Raw genomic sequence first — 22428 nt, 5'->3', positions numbered from 1 at the left:
CAACAAAATATGAATGTAAGTTCATAAACTGTGAAAAGAAATGTGACAATGCAATATTCCGTGTTGACAACTAGATTTTCTGTGGACATGTTTCATAAATATTGATGTTAAAGATTTCTTTTTTTGGGAGGAAATGTTTACAATTAAGTTCATGAAACCAGATGGATCTCTATTGCAATCCCCAAAGAGGGCACTTTAAGTTGATGATTACTTCTATGTGTAAAAATCTTTATTTATAATTAAATCACTTGTTTTTTTTTCAAAAAATTTTTGTTATTTGTATCTATTTTTTCCCCGAATAGTTCAAGAAAGACCACTACAAATGAGAAATATTTTGCACTGTTATACATCCATCCATCCTTTTTCTACCGCTTATTCCCTTTTGGGGTCGCGGGGGGCGCTGGCGTCTATCTCAGCTACAATTGGGCGGAAGGCGGGGTACGCCCTGGACAAGTCGCCACCTCATCGCAGGGCCACTGTTATACAATTTAATTAATTAGAAATTGATGACATAGTGCTGTATTTTACTTCTTTATCTCATTTTTTCAACCTCTGATTAGGAGTACTTGAATTAAAAAATGTTCACAGGGGGTACATCACTGGAAAAGGTTGAGAACCACTGGTCTACACAACCACAGACGTAATGTCCACATTTATCACAGGAAAATGATATTTATATCCCTGGATTTGTCTTTACAAGACATGTCTGATATTACCAGTTTAATGTAAATCTTTTTTTTTTTGGGCCCACATACCTACACTACCGCTATATAATTGAATGATTGCACCTGCCAAGGAGGAGGAGTTATTGCAAGTCCAGGTGAGTTTGGTTCTTAAGTCAAAGTCGGCTAGCAGGCGCTGGGAGCTTTAAAGGTGGTAGAAATACTAAGTTGTTGACATTCAACGAACAGTTTAAGTTCTTTGACGTAAGTTTAAATACTTGAATATACATAATCAACTTTAGGCGACCGTGGCTATGCACCAGACCTTACATTTACTTATATACACGGTTTTAACACGCCTCGTCTTAAGCCTGGCTATATAAGACTCGCATACCACGGAAGAGAACATATTGAAAGTGACTTACCTGGAAATTGAATACACTGCATTTATAGGCTACCGGCGGCCATAAGGCAAAATGGCGCCGGGTCTTTTCATGTCCGTCACTGTTGCCCTCACTGCGCAGTCACCACGCTAAACCTGTTTCACATCATTTTTGTCCAATTAGTGTCAAGGCAGGTAAGAATAGCGCTTTGTTTGTTGTTGTTTTTACTGAGTCTGACGACATGTTGGGCAAACCCTACATTTCTTGCTGTTTACATCACCAGTCACCAATACTGTATCTTTTAAAATGTCCCATACCAGCACAATAAACACGTATACCCCAAAAGGGAAAAGCGGTAGGAAATGATTGGAATTTCATATAGTTCTGTATAATTTATTTTCTATTTTTTGTTGAATCTACAGTGTTTATTTTGTCTACTCGTATTTTGTTAATTTGTAACTTACCCACACAGCAAAAACACGAGGTATCGCGCATTCCGGAACGGACCCGTATCGGGGTCCACTTGCACTCCGACCCGCCGCGGCTCCGAGCTGGATCCGCTCCGCATCCATGATCGAAACCTTACATCCGCGGCGGGTGCGCTTGGGACCCGCACATGCCGCACGTACATCCGCCGCGGACCAGCAATGGACTCATAAAAACCCTGGCTCATCTGGTTCGAATCCATTATGGACCCATCCATTTTCTACCGCTTATTCCCTTTTGGGGTCGCGGGGGGCGCTGGCGCCTATCTCAGCTACAATCGGGCGGAAGGCGGGGTACACCCCGGACAAGTCACCACCTCATCGCAGGGCCAACACAGATAGACAGACAACATTCACATTCACCCGTTTATCTTATCTTCAAAATCCCTTCTGTTCTTGCTGTAGGATAGAGTAAACATTTATATGTACTATATTTACTATTTATTTATATACTTACTTTATAGAGTGAATTGACCATTTTCTGTTTCTGCCTATTGACAATATTGTTAGTCTAAAAATACAAGGCAATGCATATTTATAAATATGCATTGTCTAAGCGTAAGCTTAGGCCTGCTGTAGTAGGATAAAATAGGAAACTAACACTAGTGTTAGTTTCCTAAAATAAAAATTAATCTATAAATTAATTTTTTTTTTTTAGTCATTGCTTATTTTCTTTCTTTTTGTTTTACACCTTTTTATTAATTTCCTTTTATCAGTACATTTTTCAACCCATTCTCAATTCCTATCCCCCTATTGGAAAATGACCGAGTAAACAAACCCTTATTAGACTTAGACTTCCTTTTTATTGGCATTCAAATTTGAACTTTACTGTACAAATAAGAATGAAATTTCGTTGCATTAGCTCTTGGTAGTGCAGGATTTAAAAAAAAAAAAGCAATAACGTGCAGATATAAATAAATAGATTACTGTACAGATAAATACATTGCACTTTTTCACATGCGTCCATGTTTATGGATGTATGTTATATTGTCTTTTTTTATTCCAGCGAGTTAATCCATTTTGGGGGGAGTTGAGGGGATAATTTAATTATGATGCGTTCAAGAGTCTTACAGCCTGAGGGAAGAAGCTGTTACATGTTATATGCCATAATGTAAACAAAATAATTATTGTTGGTGTCTTCATATTAAATACAGTATGAATATGTAGTCTGGAAAGAGTGAACACATAAACCATAACCATAAAACCATATAGTTTCACAGATTTAAACCCCCCTACTTAGAGAAACTCTCCAGAACCAGATAAACTGGTTTAAGAGCTCAAGCTGCCGCTGTTTAAGTAGCATGCCAATGACACGACCTGTCATTTTACTATCTACTATCTAGTGTGTTTCATCAGCTCGAGGGAACAACTTGCATCTTGTGACTTCTGACGCCTTGGAAAGCGGAGTTCCTGACCCCATCACACTCATGGCGGCCGCTGCCTGGTCTGAAGAAGAGACCTTTGTGTGCTCCGTATGCCTGGAGAGCCTGAATGACCCAGCAACTCTACCCTGTGGACACTCTTACTGTTTGGCTTGTATCCAACGCCACTGGGACAAAGGGGACAGCAAGGGCCAGTACAGATGCCCCCAATGCCGGCAGCGCTTCGATCCTCGACCTGCACTGGCTAAGAGCACGGTTCTCGTGGAAGCTATGAAGAAGCTGAGGACCAACACCCTCACACAAAGTGGCTCTTCGATGTTCTCTTCTGCGCCACCGTCAGAGCCTGTCTACTTGGAGTTATTGGATGGGGATATTGGCTATAAAACATACATGGGATCACAGGAAGGGAGTGTGTACCCTCAGCTTCCCACATCGACTCCCAGACCTTGTCCAAAACACAACCGGCCCCTGGACCTCTTTTGCCATGAGGACAGGGAGTATGTGTGCGAGGTGTGTTGTTACCATGGACACAAAGGACACAGCGTGCTAAAACCTGCGGACGAGAGGAAACAGAGACAAGTATGTTAAATAACTGTTAACATCACCACTTTTTTCTTTTTTTTTTCAAGAATATTTTGATCAAGTGTGTTGCTTTTTTATGTTATTAATTACTAAATGTGTGTGCATTTTAGAAAGAACTTAATCAGGTGCAAGCAGAAGTGGAGAGAAAAGTCCATGAGGCAGAGAACACACTAAAGGATTTCCCGAATGTTACTCATCAACATAAGGTATGGGCAATTGTTAATATTTGTCTGTTTTGGACAAAATCTACTTGCTTTGGTTTTGTTTAACTAATTTGTAATTTGGTTGTGCTGATCGATTCTGCAAACCAATGTTCCATCCATCCATTTTCTACCGCTTATTCCCTTTTTGGGGTCGCGGGGGGCGCTGGCGCCTATCTCAGCTACAATCGGGCAGAAGGCAGGGTACACCCTGGACAAGTCGCCACCTCATCGCAGGGCGCAAACCAATGTTCTTTCTCAGAATTTAGATCGTGATTCTCTAGGATGATAACATCAAACGCACCAATCCCGCTTTTTAAAACATGTTTTATTACCAATATTAATACCCCTCATTGGTTTATTTTACCTTTTTTTTTTTTTTTTTAAAACATCCCATTGTCCTTTGGCATTCGAAGGCCTGGACAGTGGTCTTTCTTTGAAATATAAATAAATAGACAAACGGCACATCTCGTTAAGTACCATATTATTTAGAAATTACGTTGCTTGTTTGTGTGCAATGGATCATGATTTTTTTTTTTCCATTTTCTGTTCAGCTCTGTTGTGGGTCCAGTTTAGTCCACTTGTTTGTGTTATGTTAGTCTTCCGCCTATGAAACAGGATAAGTGGTACATAATGTGGATAGATGTTGATTATTGCAATATCATCGAAGTGTAGCCACAAATAAGCGTTTTAGTGGTTTTAAAAATAAGATTTTCGGTCTGTACGGGTTGGTAGAAGTAACTAAGCCATCTAAGGAACATTAGCCCAAGTAAGGAGTTGGTAAGGGAGGAGGGAAAGGCAATAGTTATCAAACGAGACCAAGAAGAAATAATTGCCTACTTGTCGACATATTCTCTTATCAAATGTTTTCTCCGGACAACGTAAAATTGCTAATATGGAAGGAGAAATTACATATCAAGTATGACTTTCAAAACTATATGCAATTAGTTGATGAAATGGTATGTTGAAACCCCCATTGGGCGTTCTTGTGTTATGACGGAAAAGCTCAGGACATAGCTGGACCCTTTGATTATTGCCCCATCGCTGAACTTCTCTTCATTCTTCTCGTTTCAGGCTTTGGCCCAGGCTCTGCAGAAAGAGAGGCTCAGTTTGTTTTCTGAGGTGGCCAACATTGTTGATCTGACCAGCACTCAGGTCAGTGAGCTTCTTGACACTCAAGAGAGGTGTTTCGGAAGCCAGATTGAGGGCCTGATCCACGGACTGGAGCAGGAAGCGGTCCAACTCCGCTTGAAGGGAGAGGAGCTACGCAGGCTGGCAAACATGCAGGACCACACCTGCTTCCTAAAGGTCTGTTGGATGGATTTGGTGCCCTATACTTCCGAACACGGCCAATACACACCTGGTCTGTGAGAGGATAAGAAGGTGGGGTCAGTGTTGCCAAGTTAGCGACTTTGTTGCTGTATTTAGGGAGAATTCAGAACCCTCCAAATACTGGGGCTAGAATGGTAAATCTATTTGTATTCACATTTATTGTAGTATTTGTATTCCATTTCCCTTGCAGTAAGCATTAAACACAAGACAAGGCTGGGTATATGTTGGGAAGCTGTAATCCAAACATGTAGGGCATCTCCACAAGCCTAGGGACAGAAGTGAGCATTACCACCTCCTGTAAAAGGCGATGCGTGGAAGTTCCCCGGGCACATCCATAGCCCTGTCTCTTGTTCAGTGAGAGTTATGGCTTGGTTTGATGCAAAGAAGCCTGGAGACACTCTTCCAATGTTTGGTAACATTTCGCCTTCCAGAAATACATTTCCTAAATCAGGGGCGTGTGTAGAATTGGACCACGCCTCTTTTTATTATTATTATTTTTTTTTTATTATTGGCCTTGTGATACATTATATAAATACAATTTTAAAAATGGAACTCAAAAAGTCAGGAACATGGCAAATTAGACGAGGATGTCATCCCTCCACATTGACCCACTATCACAAATAGATTGCAGTTCTGTGGGAAACTCTGAACGGAACACTTTCCATCACATTTTGCAGACAAATACATCTTTTATGGTGTTTTTTTTTCTCCCCTTCAGAATTTCTTCACCATGGAGCAGGCAGGTGGAGCATGTGCCATCCCGGATGTGTCAGTACTGAGCAAAGAGGAAGAGGTGGCAGAATCTGTCCGCTCAACCTTAAAAGATCTACATGTGTCCGTAAAGGAGATGTGCAAATCTACACTGGCCACACTTTCTTTATTAGGTCAGTTTTAGTTCCTCTATCCTCCGCCTTTTTACATCTCGTAGTGATTACTGTGTTTTATCTTTTGTAGTGAATGAGCACTCCGCCACAGCACCAAGCGTAACTCCAGATGATGATGATCATGGACAGGCCACTGTACAAAACACTGGTAGTCACTTAACTCCATCAAGTTTCTCTGACTATCAAATGGTAAAGAGTTGTCTATTTATGACTTGGACCTTTTTTTTTATTTCCCCAGTTTACGAGATGCTGAATCCTGTACCCCCACCACGACCCCAAAGTAGATGATTATAGCTTTGTGACCCACTATTTTTGAACATGTTACTCTGAGCTCATCTGTTGATTAATTTTCCATCAGGTCATGTGTCAACCAAGCCTTCATGTCAGCTTCCAGTCCGTAAGAAAAACACAAGCATTAGTTTATCACACTCTGTTGTTGCTACTTGAGTTTGTAATGAGTAGAATTTTAAAATTCTTAGAACCGTTTTTAGATTTTAGTAACGCCATCCTTTACCATTTGCTCCAAATGTATTAATGGCAGTGTCCTATTTGGACCCCAAGGGGGCGTTGTACCCTATGCTTTATGCAGCAAGTACAAACCCTAACACAAAACAGTTCTGGTTATTTTGTTCACAAAATGCAACATTCACGTGATAGATTTCATAAAATATCTTATCGCCATAGTATGGAATGTCTGCCATTGAAAATGGAAGAAAAAAATATCCCCATGGTAAGAATCAGATCCGGTGATAAAATCCTTAAAGACAGCCCTAGTTTCCACACATATTGGATATCAGGTTGAGCAGCAGCTGATCTTGTTTGATAATAACGTCCTTCCCTTAGTGGGCAGTGTTTCCTAATGCATGCGTGCATTTACAAACCCCGTTTCTATATGAGTTGGGAAATTGTGTTAGATGTGAATATAAATGGAATACAATGATTTGCAAGTCCTTTTCAATCCATATTCAATTGAATGCACTACAAAGACAATATATTTGATATTCAAACTCATAAACTTTTTTTTTTTTGCAAATAATAATTAACTTAAAATTTCATAGCTGCAACACATGCCAAAGTAGTTGGGAAAGGGCATGTTCACCACTGTGTTACATCACATTTTCTTTCAACATTACTCAATAAACGTTTGAGAACTGAGGAAACTAATTGTTGAAGCTTTGAAAGTGGAATTCTTTACCATTCTTGTTTGATGTACAGCTTAAGTTGTTCAACAGTCCGGGGTCTTGTTGTATTTTACGCTTCATAATGCGCCACACATTTTTGATGGGAGACATGTCTGGACTGCAGGCGGGCCAGGAAAGTACCCGCACTCTTTTACTACAAAGCCACGCTGTTGTGTTGGCATTGTTTTGTTGAAATAAGCAGGGGCGTCCATGATAACGTTGCTTGGAGGACAACATATGTGTTGCTCCAAAACCTGTATGGACCATTCAGCATTAATGGTGCCTTCACAGATGTGTAAGTTACCCATGCCTTGGGCACTAATACACCCTCATACAATCACAGATGCTGGCTTTTGAACTTTGCACCTATAACAATCCGGATGGTTATTTTCCTCTTTGCTCCGGAGGACACCACGTCCAAAGTTTCCAAATATAATTTGAAATGTGGACTCGTCAGACCACAGAACACTTTTTCACTTTGCATCAGTCCATCTTAGATGCGCTCGGGCCCAGCGAAGCCGGCGGCGTTCCTCTGTGTTGTTGATAAATGGCATTCGCTTTGCATAGTAAAGTTTTAACTTGCATTTACAGATGTAGCGACCAACTGTAGTTACTGACAGTGGTTTTCTGAAATGTTCTTGAGCCCATGTGGTGATATCCTTTACACACTGATGTCGGTTTTTGATGCAGTACTGCCTGAGAGATCAAAGGTCCATAATATCATCGCTTACGTGCAGTGATTTCTCTAGATTCTCTGAACCTTTTGATGATTTTACGGACCGTAGATGGTTAAATTCCTTGCAATAGCTCGTTGACAAACGTTCTAAAACTGTTCGACAATTTGCTTACAAATTGGTGACCCTCGTCCCATCCTTGTTTGTGAATTACTTAGCATTTCATGGAAGCTGATTTTATACCCAATCATGGCACCCTCCTGTTCCCAATTAGCCTGCACACCTGTGGGATGTTCCAAATAAGTGTTTGATGAGCATTCCTCAACTTTATCAGTATTCATTGCCACCTTTCCCAACTTCTTTGTCACGTGTTGCTGGCATCAAATTCTAAAGTTAATAATTTGCAAAAAAAAAAAAGTTGATCAGTTTTAACATCAAATACGTTGTCTTTGTAGCATATTCAACTGAATATGGGTAGAAAATGATTTGCAAATCATTGTATTCCGTTTATATTTACATCTAACACAATTTCACAACTCATATGGAAACGGGTTTTGTCTTTGTGTATGATTACATATACCAATTGTGTAGTTATAATTATATGCTCTTATTTGTAATTGTATTGAGTTGTGGACCCCAGGAAGACTAGTGGGTTGTTGTGGGAACCAGCTAATGGGGATCCTTAATAAAAATCAAATCAAATCTTCGTCAAAGACAGCCCTAGTTTCCACATATATTGGATATCAGGTTGTGCAGCAGCTGATCTTGTTTGATGATAACGTCCTTCCCTTAGTGTCCAGTGTTTCCTAATGCATGCGTGCATTTATTTGTGTATGATTTACATATACCAATTATTATAGAAAATGGACTCTAGTATCATGTTTCTCCAGACATATTTAGTAGAGTTTTTTCAATTAAACCAAACTCTTCTGTCTGCAAATGTAGCTCTACTGCCACCACAGCCGTTTTGTCAGCTTCAAGGTAAGCGCCCAAGCACAACTATATTACTCGCACTTTGACAACTACTACAGTCACATTTTTCTCACTGTTTTTGCCCTCAGAATTCTCTGTAACAGCAGAGGGACTGGTCAGTCCAGACCCAAAGATGAGAGAAGAATTACTCAAATGTAAGTCCAAGAAATATGACAAAGAATCCTTCATATCGCTTAGGCAAATCTTTCCTGCAGTTTCAGAGTTTTTATACCAATTTGCCAATCTTTATCCTTCAGTTCGCTTTAAGCCCACCATGGACCCTGACACAGTGTTTCGGCATATACTGCTGTCAGATGGAGGACATAAGGCCACATTGCGAGCGGAAAATCTGAACCTGGCTGACAACCCTGAACGTTTCCATTACTGGAGGCAGCTTCTGTGCAAAGAACCACTGGCTGGTAGCCCTTACTACTGGGAGGTGGAGTGGACAGGACAAAAGGTACAATGGATGTGCATCATCACGTATTAAAGCATATCATCTTAAGGCTTTTATGTTAACGAGCAGTGAGGCTGACTAAATATGACCACATTTTTCAGTAACGAGTAATTTAACGCGTTACTATTATTAAAGTTACGCATCCAAGTCTCACCCGCAACTATTTTTAGTTACTTTAGTCACCATTAGTGACTGTTTGCTTGCTTCTTTTCACCTCGAAGAACGATGGCATGTATGCGACAATTCATGTTTTTAGCATGTAAACGTCCCATGTGAAGTGGGGAGCAGACCCAGGGTTGAGCTTACTATTAGGCAGAAAGGCAGGATTTTTAGAAGCCTCCAACATCTCATAAAACAATGATTACAACGTTTTTCTCTTTTAAGACAATTTTTCTGTTTATTTGTGCGCTTTTTGTACATGGAAATGCTTCATGACTGTATTTTGACTGGTAGCTTATCATGCAATCGACTATTCCATGTTACTGCTAAAGAGCAAGAAAACAAACTTGTTAGTGCTTTTTGGGGTTTTTATAAAGTCAACCAAGTGGAGCGGAGAATTGCAGAAGCTCAGAAGAAACTATTTTTTATTTAATTAAAACCAGCCAAGGTGTCAACCATTTTCTCAATTACACTCAATGTAGTTCTGTGCACTACGATAGTGGAAGAAACTGTATTTTATTACAAATGTGTGATAGTTAAAGTACTTGAAATTGTATAATACTGTATTTTTGAGACTATAAGTGGCTACTTTTTCCGAACACCTTTTGAACCCTGTGGCTTATCAAACAATGCAGCTAATTTATGGATTTTTCTTTTTGAACGGACAATGTTTTTTATTCAACAAATGGTTTTCATTACACACCCACAGACATTGGAAAGGTGTTTTCTGTGCTATGGCATAATCTTTTGGATGACTTCGCTCACGGCAGGTGCTGCGGTTTTAAAAATGTACTTCCCATTTTGTACCTTGAGCTGCAAGTATAGCCGTCACAGTGTTTCTGCTCGAAAGATTCTTCATTAATCACACCAAGCAACTTTTGTAGGTTTTACAATATAACTAAAACAATTCATATTTGCCAACCACTCCCATGTATGATGTAGGGGTGTTTACATGCATATTTGTACTTGCTATTGTAACGTAATCAAGCTGGTGATGTTGGCATTAGCAAATATGTTAAGACATTTACAAGTGTCTGTCAGTATTATTAACTTACAATGACATTCGTTTTATAAACTCACCAAAATATCACTGTGGAGTTGATTCTGTTTAGCTAGTTGGGCTGTTAGCTTTCGCATCTAGTGGATCCATGACGATGACTTCTGTTTTGTGTGATCACCCGTTTTACTGCCATATTACAGGCATTGTTTGGAAATAATTAAGGTAGGTAAATAAACATTAACATATCTTTGGCACCAGCATATATCTGTGGGGCTGCTGATGTTTGTAAAAATATTTTCTTTCTTCTAAAATTTGGTGGGTGCGGCTTTAATACCAGTGCGCTCTATAGCCCGGAAAATACGGTGTATTAAATGTTGGTTACTGTTACTATCAATTAAAGTAAAAGCGTTGGAATAAGTGGTAATGTTTGCGATGTGCAACTCATAAGATAGTGTCTAACAACAACAAACATTATGATGACATTGTTACTTTTTTGAGAAAAGACGTGAAAGTTTTGTCCTTCATCTTCCAGATTACTATTGGCGTGGCCTACAGGGAGATGGATCGTAAATGTACTGATGAAAAGAGCCGTTTGGGCCACAATCCCTATTCCTGGACGTTGTACTGGTCTGGGACAGGTTTCTCCTTCTGGCACAATGGTCATGAAAAACTTCTGGGCTCGCCCAAAAGCAGGCGGATTGGTACCTATTTGGACCAGCAGGCAGGAATTCTGGCCTTTTACCGCATCACCAACAACCAGGCTGACCTCATCCACAGACATATGACCCAGTTCACTGGCCCATTGTATCCGGGATTCAGGTTCTGGGGAGGAGCCGGAGCTACAATCACAATCTGCCAGTTGGAGTGAAATTTCCACAAAGGCAGAAGGGTTGCTGTAACTTCATGCAATGAACGAGTGTTTTATTGGTCCTCTTTGCCTAATGAATGTAATGAAATCTGAAATGTTTGATTTAATAAAGTGCATGCAGAAAAAAATTATCTAGTCCTCTCTACTTGCTAATCATGGTAACAAAACATAAGAGATTCCTTATAATCTTACATTTTAAAATTGAATATTAAAAAAAAACAGCATTATTGCTCACGTTTAAACACTGAAGGCTTCCTCCCACTTCCAAAGACATGCACCTGGGGATAGGTTGATTGGCAACACGAAATTGGCCCTAGTGTGTGAATGTTGTCTGTGTTGGCCCTACGATGAGGTGGTGACTTCTCCAGGATATACCCCGCCTTCCGCCCGATTGTAGCTGAGATAGGCACCAGCGACCCCAAAGGGAATAAGCGGTAGGAAATGGATGGATGGATGGATCTGGCCCCATGTTGGTTACTTCAGTGTATATAATCCTAAATAGTGCCGTCTGACCGTCACTGACGCAGATGATCCAAGAAAATGAACAGTGAAACAACATAAGCAGATGCTTGATTTATTTATGTATGCATGGCACAATTGTATGCGCGCAATATGTATTATTCATCTCTGTCTTAGTTTGGTTCCCCTTTGCTTTTGTATGAAAGTGGCACTTTGTTGCAGCAGCTCTGTGCTCTTTTAAAATAGCTTTATTGGCCAAGTTTGTGCTCTTTGTTCAATTGCAAGAACCAAAGAAAAGAACAAAAACGAGTGCAATAATGCACTGCCATATTAGTATGGAAACAAGAGCTAATGCAATCAGCTGCCCTTCTAGCGCGCCAATTTTTACAAACAATACAGCTACAAAAGTAAAATGTAAAACCCCAAAAATTAGCAAAAAATAATTGTTGCGCAAATACAATTGCACCAAATATAGACAAAACAAAAATGCCATTTCAACACTTACAAACTGTGGTGCCCGTCTCGGCCTCCACATTTCTTCCGGTCTCTCCACGCGGACTCTATTGTGGAAGAGAGCCATCAGCTGGTTTCCGGTGCAAACATAAAAAGCAGAGCAGAAGCTACGGAAGGGCCTCTCTTGGTTATGCAGTCCAAAAGGGGCCCAGAGCAAAAGACAAAAACAAGAGGAATTGAACCTCAAGAACACAAAGCAGGAAAGACATGAGCACAGAGCTCCTGCAACCAGCAGCCACCACTGAGGTGCTTCTCCTTTGTGAGATAAATAGTATATCCTAGAGGTCGTCAACCCAAAATTTTGAGCCATATTGGACCACAAATACAAAAAAGTAATCGTTCCGGAGCCGCAAAAAATTAAAAGACTTACATAAATGTTAAAATGATGGCAACACGTACAGTATGTGGCTAATTAGCCATGTTAACCTACTATCAAAATGACTATGTGTCGCAGGCTGATACAAATCTTTGTTGACAGAAATGTTGAAATGTAATATTTATTCTACACATTTTTACAACATTGGAGAACATTAGTAAAACTACTCAGATGGTGAGATAACTCATGGAAATGACCAAAGGTACAGATGTGTGTGTCCAAGTTAAAGCTGGGTAATGTTTGCTGTGGTCTGGAACAACATGGTGCACAAACTATCAGAAATGCAGCCAATACTACATACAGATAGTGTCATGAAACAAAAATAAACTAAATACACAAAAGACATACTGTAAATAAAGGAAATTAAATTAACTCAAATATACCTACAAACAAGGCATAATGATGCAATATGTACATACAGCTAGCCTAAATAGCATGTTAGCATGGATTATCTTGCAGTCATGCTCTGACCAAATACCCCTGATTAACACTCCACACAAGTCAAAAACGTCAACAAACCTCACCGTTGTGCGTTCACGCACAGTATAAAACGTTTGGTGGACAAAATGAGACAAAGAGGGAGTGGCATTCTGTGGCAGCGTCAGAGAAAGTTATACATGTAAACAAACTGTTGAGTCACAGTCCACACAATGGTGTGTTCAATTAGTAGGGAAAAAAAGGCGCTCACCAAATACTCTCATCAGTGAAGCACAAACCTATGGTGGCAAACCAGGGTTTGTGTAGTGTTTGTCCTCCTACAGAAACCATATTACAACAAAAAAAAATGTTCACCCCATTTTATTTTCCATTTTCATACATTTTTGATAAAGCTCGATTGAGCCACCAGGATGCCGCTAAAGAGCGCCTGTGATTGCTGACCCCCGGTCTATCCGATTCTACCCTTCATTCAGTTCGGCGCCAGACAACAAGGCAGATTATGAAAGTAAGCACTCTGAGGGAAATGTTAGCTCACTGAATTTTCTGTTTTCCATTAATACACTTGAATAACACTCATTATTACATTAAAAGATAATGGACATTTTTGTCTTTGGGCCGCACTTTGGATAACCCGGGTGTATAGAGAATCTGGTCCAAATTCAACAAATTTCTACTTTCTGTGTATTTTGATCAATCCCTGGTCTTCAATGTTAATTACTGTTGGAATAATAAAAATGCCAATGTCTATGCTCTGACCTTTAACCTTATAGTTTTAAATCTTTTGCTGTAATAAGAATGATTGTAGTATATTAGATTTACCCGTAAGATTGCAAATAAAAAATGTGTGTTTGTCACAATCATGCAATATGTGCTTTTGTCTGTTTTTCAAACATACTTATGTGATTGAAAACCCTATTTCACACAAAAAAGGTTTTTTTTTTATATTGCTCGTCCTTATTGGGGTCACAGAAAAGGACACATGAGTAAAGTGCAAACTTTGCAATGCAAAAAAAGATTAAAAAAACAGGTTTTTAGGAAAAAATACTATAAAACTAGTGAACTTAAATAGCTGCATGGACAGATAATTTGACTTAAGACATGCTGAATTAACATTTGTATATACATAGAAATTAACAGGACTTTTAAGATTAAAAAAAAAAGGTATTTTATTCTGAAAACAAGCATTACTCAACTTGCAATTCATAAATTACGTATCCTCAGGATGTTGCAGCCTATTGAAACAAGATTTATTATGTGGGGAAAAACCAAAACATCTTTTTTTTTGTTATTGTCCCAATTTTAACATCTTTAAGCTAAAATAGAAAAAAAATGCATTTTGATGAATCACTGCTCTTCAATTTTTTTTAATTACTATTGGAATATTAAAAATGCCAATGTCCATGCTCTGACCTTTCACATTAAAGTTTTAAATCTCTTGCAGTAATAAGAATGATTGTGGTATATTAGATTTACCTGTAACATTGCAAATAAAAAATCTGTGTTTGTCACAATCATGCAATATGTGCTTTTGTCTATTTTTTAAACATATGTGATTAAAAAGCCTATTTAACACAAAAAGGTTATTATTTTTTTATATTGCAAGGACACATGGCGAAAGTGCAAACTTTGCCCTGCAAAAATGGTAAAAAGACCAGGTTTTAGGAAAAAATACTAAAAACTGGTGAAATTAAATAGCTGCATGGACAGATAATTTGACTTAATAAGGCATGCTAATTAACATTTGTTTATTTAGAAATTAGCAGGACTTTTAAGCTAAAAAAAAAAAAAAGGTATTTTGTTCTGAAAACAAGCATTATTCAATTTGCAATTCGTAAATTACACATCCTCGGGATTTTTCAGCCTCTTGAAACAAGATTTATGTGGGGAAAAAACAAATCATCTTTTTTTATAGTTATTTTTTTCAATTTCAACATCTTTAAGCTAAAATAGAAAAAAAAGCATTTTGATCAATCACTTCTCTTCAATGTTTTAATTACTATTGGAATAATAAAAATGCCAATGTCCATGCTCTGACCTTTCACATTAATGTTTTAAATCTCTTGCTGTAATAAGATTGATTGTGGTATATTAGATTTACCTGTAAGATTGCAAATAAAAAGTGGGTCTTTGTCACAATCATGCAATATGTGCTTTTGTCTGTTTTTTTAAACATACATATGTAATTAAAAAGCCCATTTAACACAAAAAAGTTTTTTATATATATATTGCTTGTCCTTATTGGGGGTCACAGAAAAGGACACATGGCAAAAGTGCAAACTTTGCACTTAAAAAAGGATTGAAAAAAAACGGTTTTAGGAAAGAAATACTAAAAAACTATTGAAATTAAATAGCTGCATGGACAGATAATTTGACTTAAGACATGCTGAATTAACATGTGTATATACATAGAAATTAACAGGACTTTTAAGCTAAAAAAAAAAGGTATTTTATTCTGAAAACAAGCATTATTTAACTTGCAATTCGTAAATTACGCATCCTCGAGATTTTGCAGCCTCTTGAAACAAGATTTATTATGTGGGGAAAAGCCAAATCATGTTTTTTTATAGTTATTTTTTCAATTTTAACATCTTTAAGCTAAAATTGAAAAAAAAAATGCATTTTGATCAATCACTGCTCTTCAATGTTTTAATTACTATTGGAATAATAAAAAAGCCAATGGCCGTGCTCTGACCTTTCACATTAAAGTTTTAAATTTCTTGCTGTAATAAGAATGATTGTGGTATATTAGATTTACCTGTAAGATTGCAAATAAAAAGTGGGTATTTGTCACAATCATGCAATATGTGCTTTTGTCTATTTTTTAAACATACTTATGTGATTAAAAAGCCTATTTCACACAAAAAGGTTGTCATTTTGTTATATTGCTAGTCTTTATTGGGGTCACAGAAAATGATACATGGTGAAAGTGCAAACTTTGCACTGCATAAAAGGTAAAAAGACCACGTTTTAGGAAAAAAATACTAAAAATTATCTATCCATCCATTCATTCCCTACCGTTTGTCCCGTTCGGGGTCGCGGTGGGTTCAGGAACCTATCTCAGCTGCATTCGGGCGGTCACAGAAAAGCAGGCGCATAATCTGGTGTCATCATAATACCTGACCCGTAACTTGAACAAAAAGGGCTTACCGATGTGTGTCATGAATAAAAGGACTATTGGATATGGAACCGGGTGGACACGTTTGACAGTCACTTGACCAGGTTAGATGGAAACACATAAATAGCTGTGAATCCTAACCCTGCAACAGTCAGTGAAGCCTTCTTCCTTCCCGCACTCCCTGTTGTCGACACGATGCGAGGTGAGATCACTTCAAAGAGGTTTTTATGGACATTTTCTTTGATCATTAGATGGATAGGTGGTATGTGTCCTACTCAGTACTGTTTCTCACTCTTTCACTTGCAGCAATTATAATCCTTTGCCTCCTGGAGTTTGCCTTTGCTAACTTTTCCTGGAATGGACCCTCCGAAGGGGAGGAGGAGGATGCCAGCCCGGAAGAACGTAAGATTCTACGACAGTGGTTCTTAACCTTGTTGGAGGTACCGAACCCTATTAGTTTCATATGCACCGAACCCTTCCTGGTGAAAAATAAAATGTTTTTTTTTTCAAATTCACGACAAAGTTATGTGTTTTTGGTAACATTTTAGTATGGAGAACATATTCTAAGTAACAAAGACTTAATTTAGAGGTTGTTGGACACTAGGGGAACATATTCTAAGTAACAAAGACTTAATTTGGAGTTATTTGGTTAGGGTTAGGGTTAGAGGGTTAGGGTTATTATGAGGCCATTAATAAGTACTTAATTATGATTAGTTAAGAGCCAATATGTTACTAATTTGCATGTTAATAAGCAACTAATTAATGGTGAATATGTCCCCCATACTAAAGTGTTACCATGTTTTATTACTGGTGCACAAAATGAACCGTGTATGAACATTACCTTGTTCAAAGAACAAAACCGACACAGTGCATATAAACTCACAACAAATTACACACCTGCAAATCAGTGTGACTTCTGCTGTTGCCGTATCCGTAATACGCCGATAGGGAGAAGTTTTTATTTTCACGATGAGTCGGGTGTGTTTTGACCTCCGCCGAACCCCTGAGCCCGACTCACCGAACCCCTAGGGTTCGATCGAACCCAGGTTAAGAACCACTGTTCTACGAGAATGGCGCCGCAGTTCTCTCAGTAACCTGTGCGGCTTTCAGCAGCTGTGTATACAGTCGTGGTCAAAAGTTTACATACACTTGTAAAAGAACATAATGTCATGACTGTCTTGAGTTTCCAATAATATCTACAACTCTTATTTTTTGTGATGAGTGATTAGAGCACATACTTGTTGGTCACAAAAAACATTCCTGAAGTTTGGTTCTTTTATTAATTTATTATGGGTCTACTGAAAATGTGACCAACTCTGCTGGGTAAAAAGTATACATACAGCAATGTTAATATTTGGTTACATGTCCCTTGGCAGGTTTCACTGCAAAAAGATGCTTTTGGTAGCCATCCACAAGCTTCTGGTTGAATTTTTGACCATTCCTCTTGACACAATTGGTGCAGTTCAGCTAAATTTGTTGGTTTTCTGACATGGACTTGTTTCTATCTTCAGCATTGTCCACATGTTCTCAATGGGGTTTAAGTCAGGACTTTGGGAAGGCCATTCTATAACCTTAATTCTGGCCTGATTTAGCCATTCCTTTACTACTTTTGACATGTATTTGGGGTCATTTTCCTGTTGGAACACCTAACTGCACCCAATACCCAAACTCTGGGCTGATGATTTTAGGTTGTTCTGAAGAATTTGGAGGTAATCCTCCTTTTTCATTGTCCCATTTACTCATAGTAAAGCACCAGTTCCATTGGCTGCTAAACAGGCCCAATGGTAGGTGTGGTGTTCATGGGATTAAAGGCCCCACCTTTTCTCCTCCAAACATATTGCTGGGTATTGTGGGCAAACAGCTCAATTTTTGCTTAATTTGACCACAGAACTTTCCTCCAGAAGGTCTTATCTTTGTCCATGTGATCAGCAGCAAACTTTAGACAAGCCTTAAGGTGTCGCTTCTGGAGCAAGGGCTTCCTTCTTGCATGATAGCCTCTCAGTCCATGTCCACTTGAGTGTGGACACTGACACCTGTGTTCCAGCAGTTCCCAATTCATTGCAGACCTGCTTTTTGGTGGTTCTCGGTTGACTCTTGATCATCCTTACCAATTTTCTCTCAGAAGTAAGAGATAGCTTGCGTTTTTTTCCTGATTGTGGCAGTGACAAAACTGTGCCATGCACTGCATACTTACAAACAACTGTCTGCACAGTTGCTCTTGGGACCTTAAGCTGCTTTGAAATGGCTCCAAGTGACTTTCCGGACTTTTTCAAGTCAATGATTTGTTTTTTTCAGTTTGTAACCGTCTAATGACTGCATCACATGAGCCCTAACTAAAAGTGCTCAAAAAGTCAACAGGTCTTGTCAATCATAACCACTCACATGAAGTTAAGAGGCCATGCAATGAAGTTAATTTGATTCGATTGTAACTTTTCTACATCACCAAAAATGTATCATGTATGTTGCTGTATGTATACTTTTGACCCAGCAGATTTGATTACATTTTCAGTAGACCCATAATAAATTAATAAATGAACCAAACTTCATGAATGTTTTTTGTGACAAACAAGTATGTGCTCCAATCACTCTATCCCCAAAAAATAAGAGTTGTAGAAATTATTGGAAACTCAGGACAGCCATGACATTATGTTCTTTACAAGTGTATGTGTATTTTGACCACGACTGTATCTGTGTGTGTTTAGCATGTCTCATAGACAAGGCGTCGTGTGGCTGCTGCATGATGCAGCAAAACATACATCGGATGCAGCTTTTCTTTAACAAAAGCCTTGAAGCGCTGGAGAAGGAGTTGGATAAAACTCAAAACACCCTCGACAATATGAGAGGTAAGACACATTTACAAACCCCGTTTCCATATGAGTTGGGAAATTGTGTTAGATGTAAATAAACACGGAATACAATGATTTGCAAATCCTTTTCAGCCCATATTCAGTTGAATGTGCTACAAAGACAACATATTTGGTGTTAAAACTGATAAACATTTTTTTTTTTTGCAAATATTCATTAACTTTAGAATTTGATACCAGCAACATGTGACAAAGAAGTTGGGAAAGGTGGCAATAAATACTGATTAAGTTGAGGAATGCTCATCAAACACTTATTTGGAACATCCCACAGCTGTGCAGGCTAATTGGGAACAGGTGGGTGCCATGAAATGTTAAGTAATTCACAAGGATGGGGCGAAGGTCACTAATTTGTAAGCAAATTGTCGAACACTTTTAGAACAACACATTTCAACAAGCAATTGCAAGGAATTTAGGGATTTTACCATCTACGTTCCGTAAAATCATCAAAAGTTTCAGAGAATCTGGAGAAATCACTGCACGTAAGAGATGATATTACGGACCTTTGATCCCTCAGGCGGTACTGCATCAAAAACCGACATCGGTGTGTGTAAAGGATATCACCACATGAGCTCAGGTACACTTCATAAAACCACTGTCAGTAACTACAGTTGGCCGCTACATCTGTAAGTGCAAGTTAAAACTCTACTATGCAAAGCGAAAGCCATTTATCAACAACACCCAGGAACGCCGCCGGCTTCGCCGGGCCCGAGCTCATCTAAGATGGACTGATGCAAAGTGAAAAAGTGTTCTGTGGTCTGACGAGTCCACATTTCAAATTATATTTGGAAACTGTGGACGTAGTGTCCTCTGGAACAAAGAGGAAAATAACCATCTGGATTGTTACAGGTGCAAAGTTCAAAAGCCAGCATCTGTGATGGTATGGGGGTGTATTAGTGCACAAAGCATGGGTAACTTTCACATATGTGAAGGCACCATTAATGCTGAATGGTCTATACAGGTTTTGGACCAACATATGTTGTCATCCAATCAACGTTATCATGGACGGCCCTGCTTCTTTCAGCAAAACAATGCCAAGCCACGTGTTACAACAGCGTGGCTTCGTAGTAAAAGAGTGCGGGTACTTTCCTGGCCCACCTGCAGTCCAGACCTGTCTCCCATCGAAAATGTGTGGCGCATTATGAAGCGTAAAATACGACAACAAGACCCCGGACTGTTGAACGACTTAAGCTGTACATCAAGCAATAATGGTAAAGAATTCCACTTTCAAAGCTTCAACAATTAGTTTCCTCAGTTCCCAAACGTTTATTGAGTGTTGTTAAAAGAAAAGGTGATGTAACACAGTGGTGAACATGCCCTTTCCCAACTACTTTGGTACGTGTTGCAGCCATGAATTATATTTGAACATCAAATATGTTGTCTTTGTAGTGCATTCAATTGAATATGGGTTGAAAAAAATTTGCAAATCATTGTATTCTGTTTATATTTACATCTAACATAATTTCCCAACTCATATAGAAACGGGGTTTGTAAGTTACAGAGGCAATGAACTAATGTTATCCCATCGATTCAACATTTGGTATGTTTGCAGCGAGTCGCAGTGCCTTCTCTGTGGCTCTAACTAACAGCGATGAGTTGAAGTGCGTCGGACCCTACCGTGACGACCACCTCATCGTCTACAAACACATTTTTCTCAACTTGGGGAATGGCTACGACGTGAACAACGGGGTCTTCGTTGCCCCCCGCGCCGGCGTGTACAGCCTGGCCCTGACGGTCTACAGCGACGCCGGTTCCCCCGGTAACAGCCTGGCCGCCTGCGCCGGTCTGCAAGTCAACGGTAAATTGGTGGCCGGGCCCAGAGAGAAAAACGCGCAGGACCATGAAGATAGTGCCTCTATCGCCGTGGCCCTCCACCTTAAGGCTGGGGACAAGGTGGCTGTCAATCTGCCCATTGGATGCTTCCTTTGTGACGACAAAAGCCATCGCAACACTTTCACCGCCTTTCTTCTTTATGCTACTGACTAAATTAAAAAATGTTTTAAACAAACCCAGTCAGTCCATCCAGTTCTGCGGTTTGGTGTCTTATTAAAGTTCTATAAGATGTCATCTTTGCCTGAATAGATTTCCAAAGTCACATTTCTACTTTCTGTGCATTTTGATCAATCACTGGTCGTCAATGTTTTAATTTCTGTTGGAATAATAAAAATACCAATGTCCATGCTCTGACCTTTCACCTTATAGTTTTAAATATCTTGCTGCAATAAGAATGATTGTGGTATATTAGATTTACCTGTAACATTGCAAATAAAAAATGTGTGTTCGTCACAATCATGCAATATGTGATTTTGTCTGTTTTTTAAACACACTTATGTGATTAAAAAGCCTATTTCACACAAAAATGTTTTTTCTATTGCTAGTCTTTATTGGGATCACATAAAAGGCAGGTGCAAAATGACATGTGGCGAATGTGCAAACTTTGCACTGCAAAAACGATTAAAAGAACAGGTTTTTGGAAAAAAAATACTAAAACTAGTGAAATTAAATAGCTGCACGGGCAGATAATTTGACTTAATAAGACATGCTGATTTAACATTTGTATACCTACAAATTAACAGGACTTTTAAGCTAAAAAAAAAAAGGTATTTTATTCTGAAAACAAGCATTATTCAACTTGCAATTCATAAGTTATATATTCTTGGGACGTAGCAGCATTTAGAAACAAAATTTAGTATGTAGGGAAAAACCAAAACATCTTATTTCTTTAGTTATTTTCTCAATTTTAATATTCTTAAGCTATAATAGAAATAATATAAAATTAGTCAACAATTAAAAAGAGGTAAATAGCTCTTAAAAGTAGGGACATTTCTAGAAATAAAATGTCAAATCTTGCCAAATGGCAAACATTTTTCAGTGTACAAGTTTGTTAACGGTCGAAATCGGTTGAGTAAAACCAGTTTTATGATCAATGACGTTCACCAGGATTTTTTCCTTTCTTATTTGTAAGCGCTTTAAAGAGAACATGAACAGACAAAGAGACTTGACAAAATTCCAACTGTTGGGAGGAAAATTCATCAATCACTCAAAACATGAACAGCCATTTGGTTGCAGAAGGACCGGTGATCCAACAGTGACATTGAAGTAGTAAATAAAAAATGTTCCTGACCTGGATTTTTTGTTTTTGGGTGATTTTTTAAGGTCCGACGGGTATATACACTTTGTCTAAATGAAAAAAAGAAGTGTAGTCACACATGTGAAGTTGTAACAAAAAACAACAACTGAGGTAACATAAAACATTTATAGGCTGACATATAAAGGTAACACAAAAGTATACCTACTACGCTAAAAACTACCCAGGACTGTGTGTGAGGCAAATTATTGGACATAGAACAGCTGTTCAACTAAAATTTTCTAGAAGCCACATTTCCAGAAAGCTAAGGACCGGGGGGCACTAGATGTCTCCCTTAACCTTTTTATTTTTTTGAGA

General features: G+C 38.7%; 2 protein-coding genes across 4 annotated transcripts; both read left to right on the top strand.

Moving 5' to 3' along the window:
• Window positions 1–684: 684 nt before the first annotated feature.
• On the top strand, window positions 685–11352 carry LOC133564563 (E3 ubiquitin/ISG15 ligase TRIM25-like). 3 transcript variants are annotated; one of them, XM_061918941.1, is made up of 12 exons: window positions 685–820; window positions 2874–3491; window positions 3605–3700; window positions 4769–5002; window positions 5745–5910; window positions 5981–6058; window positions 6149–6190; window positions 6269–6307; window positions 8711–8746; window positions 8827–8892; window positions 8995–9197; window positions 10886–11352. In XM_061918941.1, the coding sequence occupies exons 1-12, from the start codon at window positions 779–781 to the stop codon at window positions 11219–11221; spliced, it is 1956 nt and encodes a 651-aa protein (XP_061774925.1). In that variant the 5' UTR covers window positions 685–778; the 3' UTR covers window positions 11222–11352. The 3 variants fall into 3 exon arrangements, with proteins under 3 accessions (XP_061774925.1, XP_061774927.1, XP_061774926.1); XM_061918943.1 differs by having other exon boundaries at window positions 810–926; XM_061918942.1 differs by lacking the exon at window positions 685–820 and adding an exon at window positions 967–1239.
• Window positions 11353–16183: 4831 nt separating this feature from the next.
• On the top strand, window positions 16184–21343 carry cbln20 (cerebellin 20). The gene is made up of 4 exons (XM_061919479.1): window positions 16184–16324; window positions 16429–16524; window positions 18825–18965; window positions 20536–21343. The coding sequence occupies exons 1-4, from the start codon at window positions 16318–16320 to the stop codon at window positions 20967–20969; spliced, it is 678 nt and encodes a 225-aa protein (XP_061775463.1). The 5' UTR covers window positions 16184–16317; the 3' UTR covers window positions 20970–21343.
• Window positions 21344–22428: the final 1085 nt, after the last annotated feature.

The sequence above is a fragment of the Nerophis ophidion genome, linkage group LG13 (genome assembly GCF_033978795.1).
Source record: "Nerophis ophidion isolate RoL-2023_Sa linkage group LG13, RoL_Noph_v1.0, whole genome shotgun sequence".
Taxonomy (NCBI): Eukaryota; Metazoa; Chordata; class Actinopteri; order Syngnathiformes; family Syngnathidae; genus Nerophis; species Nerophis ophidion.
The sequence above is the reverse complement of the archived record's forward strand: the minus strand, read 5'-3'. Positions and strand labels throughout refer to the sequence as shown.

Coding starts and splice junctions, on each gene's coding strand:
- LOC133564563 (XM_061918941.1), top strand. CDS start 779: ATGATTGCACCTGCCAAGGAGGAGGAGTTATTGCAAGTCCAG. Junction 3,492..3,604: donor ACGAGAGGAAACAGAGACAA/GTATGTTAAATA, acceptor TGTGCATTTTAG/AAAGAACTTAATCAGGTGCA. Junction 6,191..6,268: donor ACCCCCACCACGACCCCAAA/GTAGATGATTAT, acceptor ATTTTCCATCAG/GTCATGTGTCAACCAAGCCT.
- cbln20 (XM_061919479.1), top strand. Junction 16,525..18,824: donor GGATGCCAGCCCGGAAGAAC/GTAAGATTCTAC, acceptor GTGTGTGTTTAG/CATGTCTCATAGACAAGGCG. Junction 18,966..20,535: donor CACCCTCGACAATATGAGAG/GTAAGACACATT, acceptor GTATGTTTGCAG/CGAGTCGCAGTGCCTTCTCT.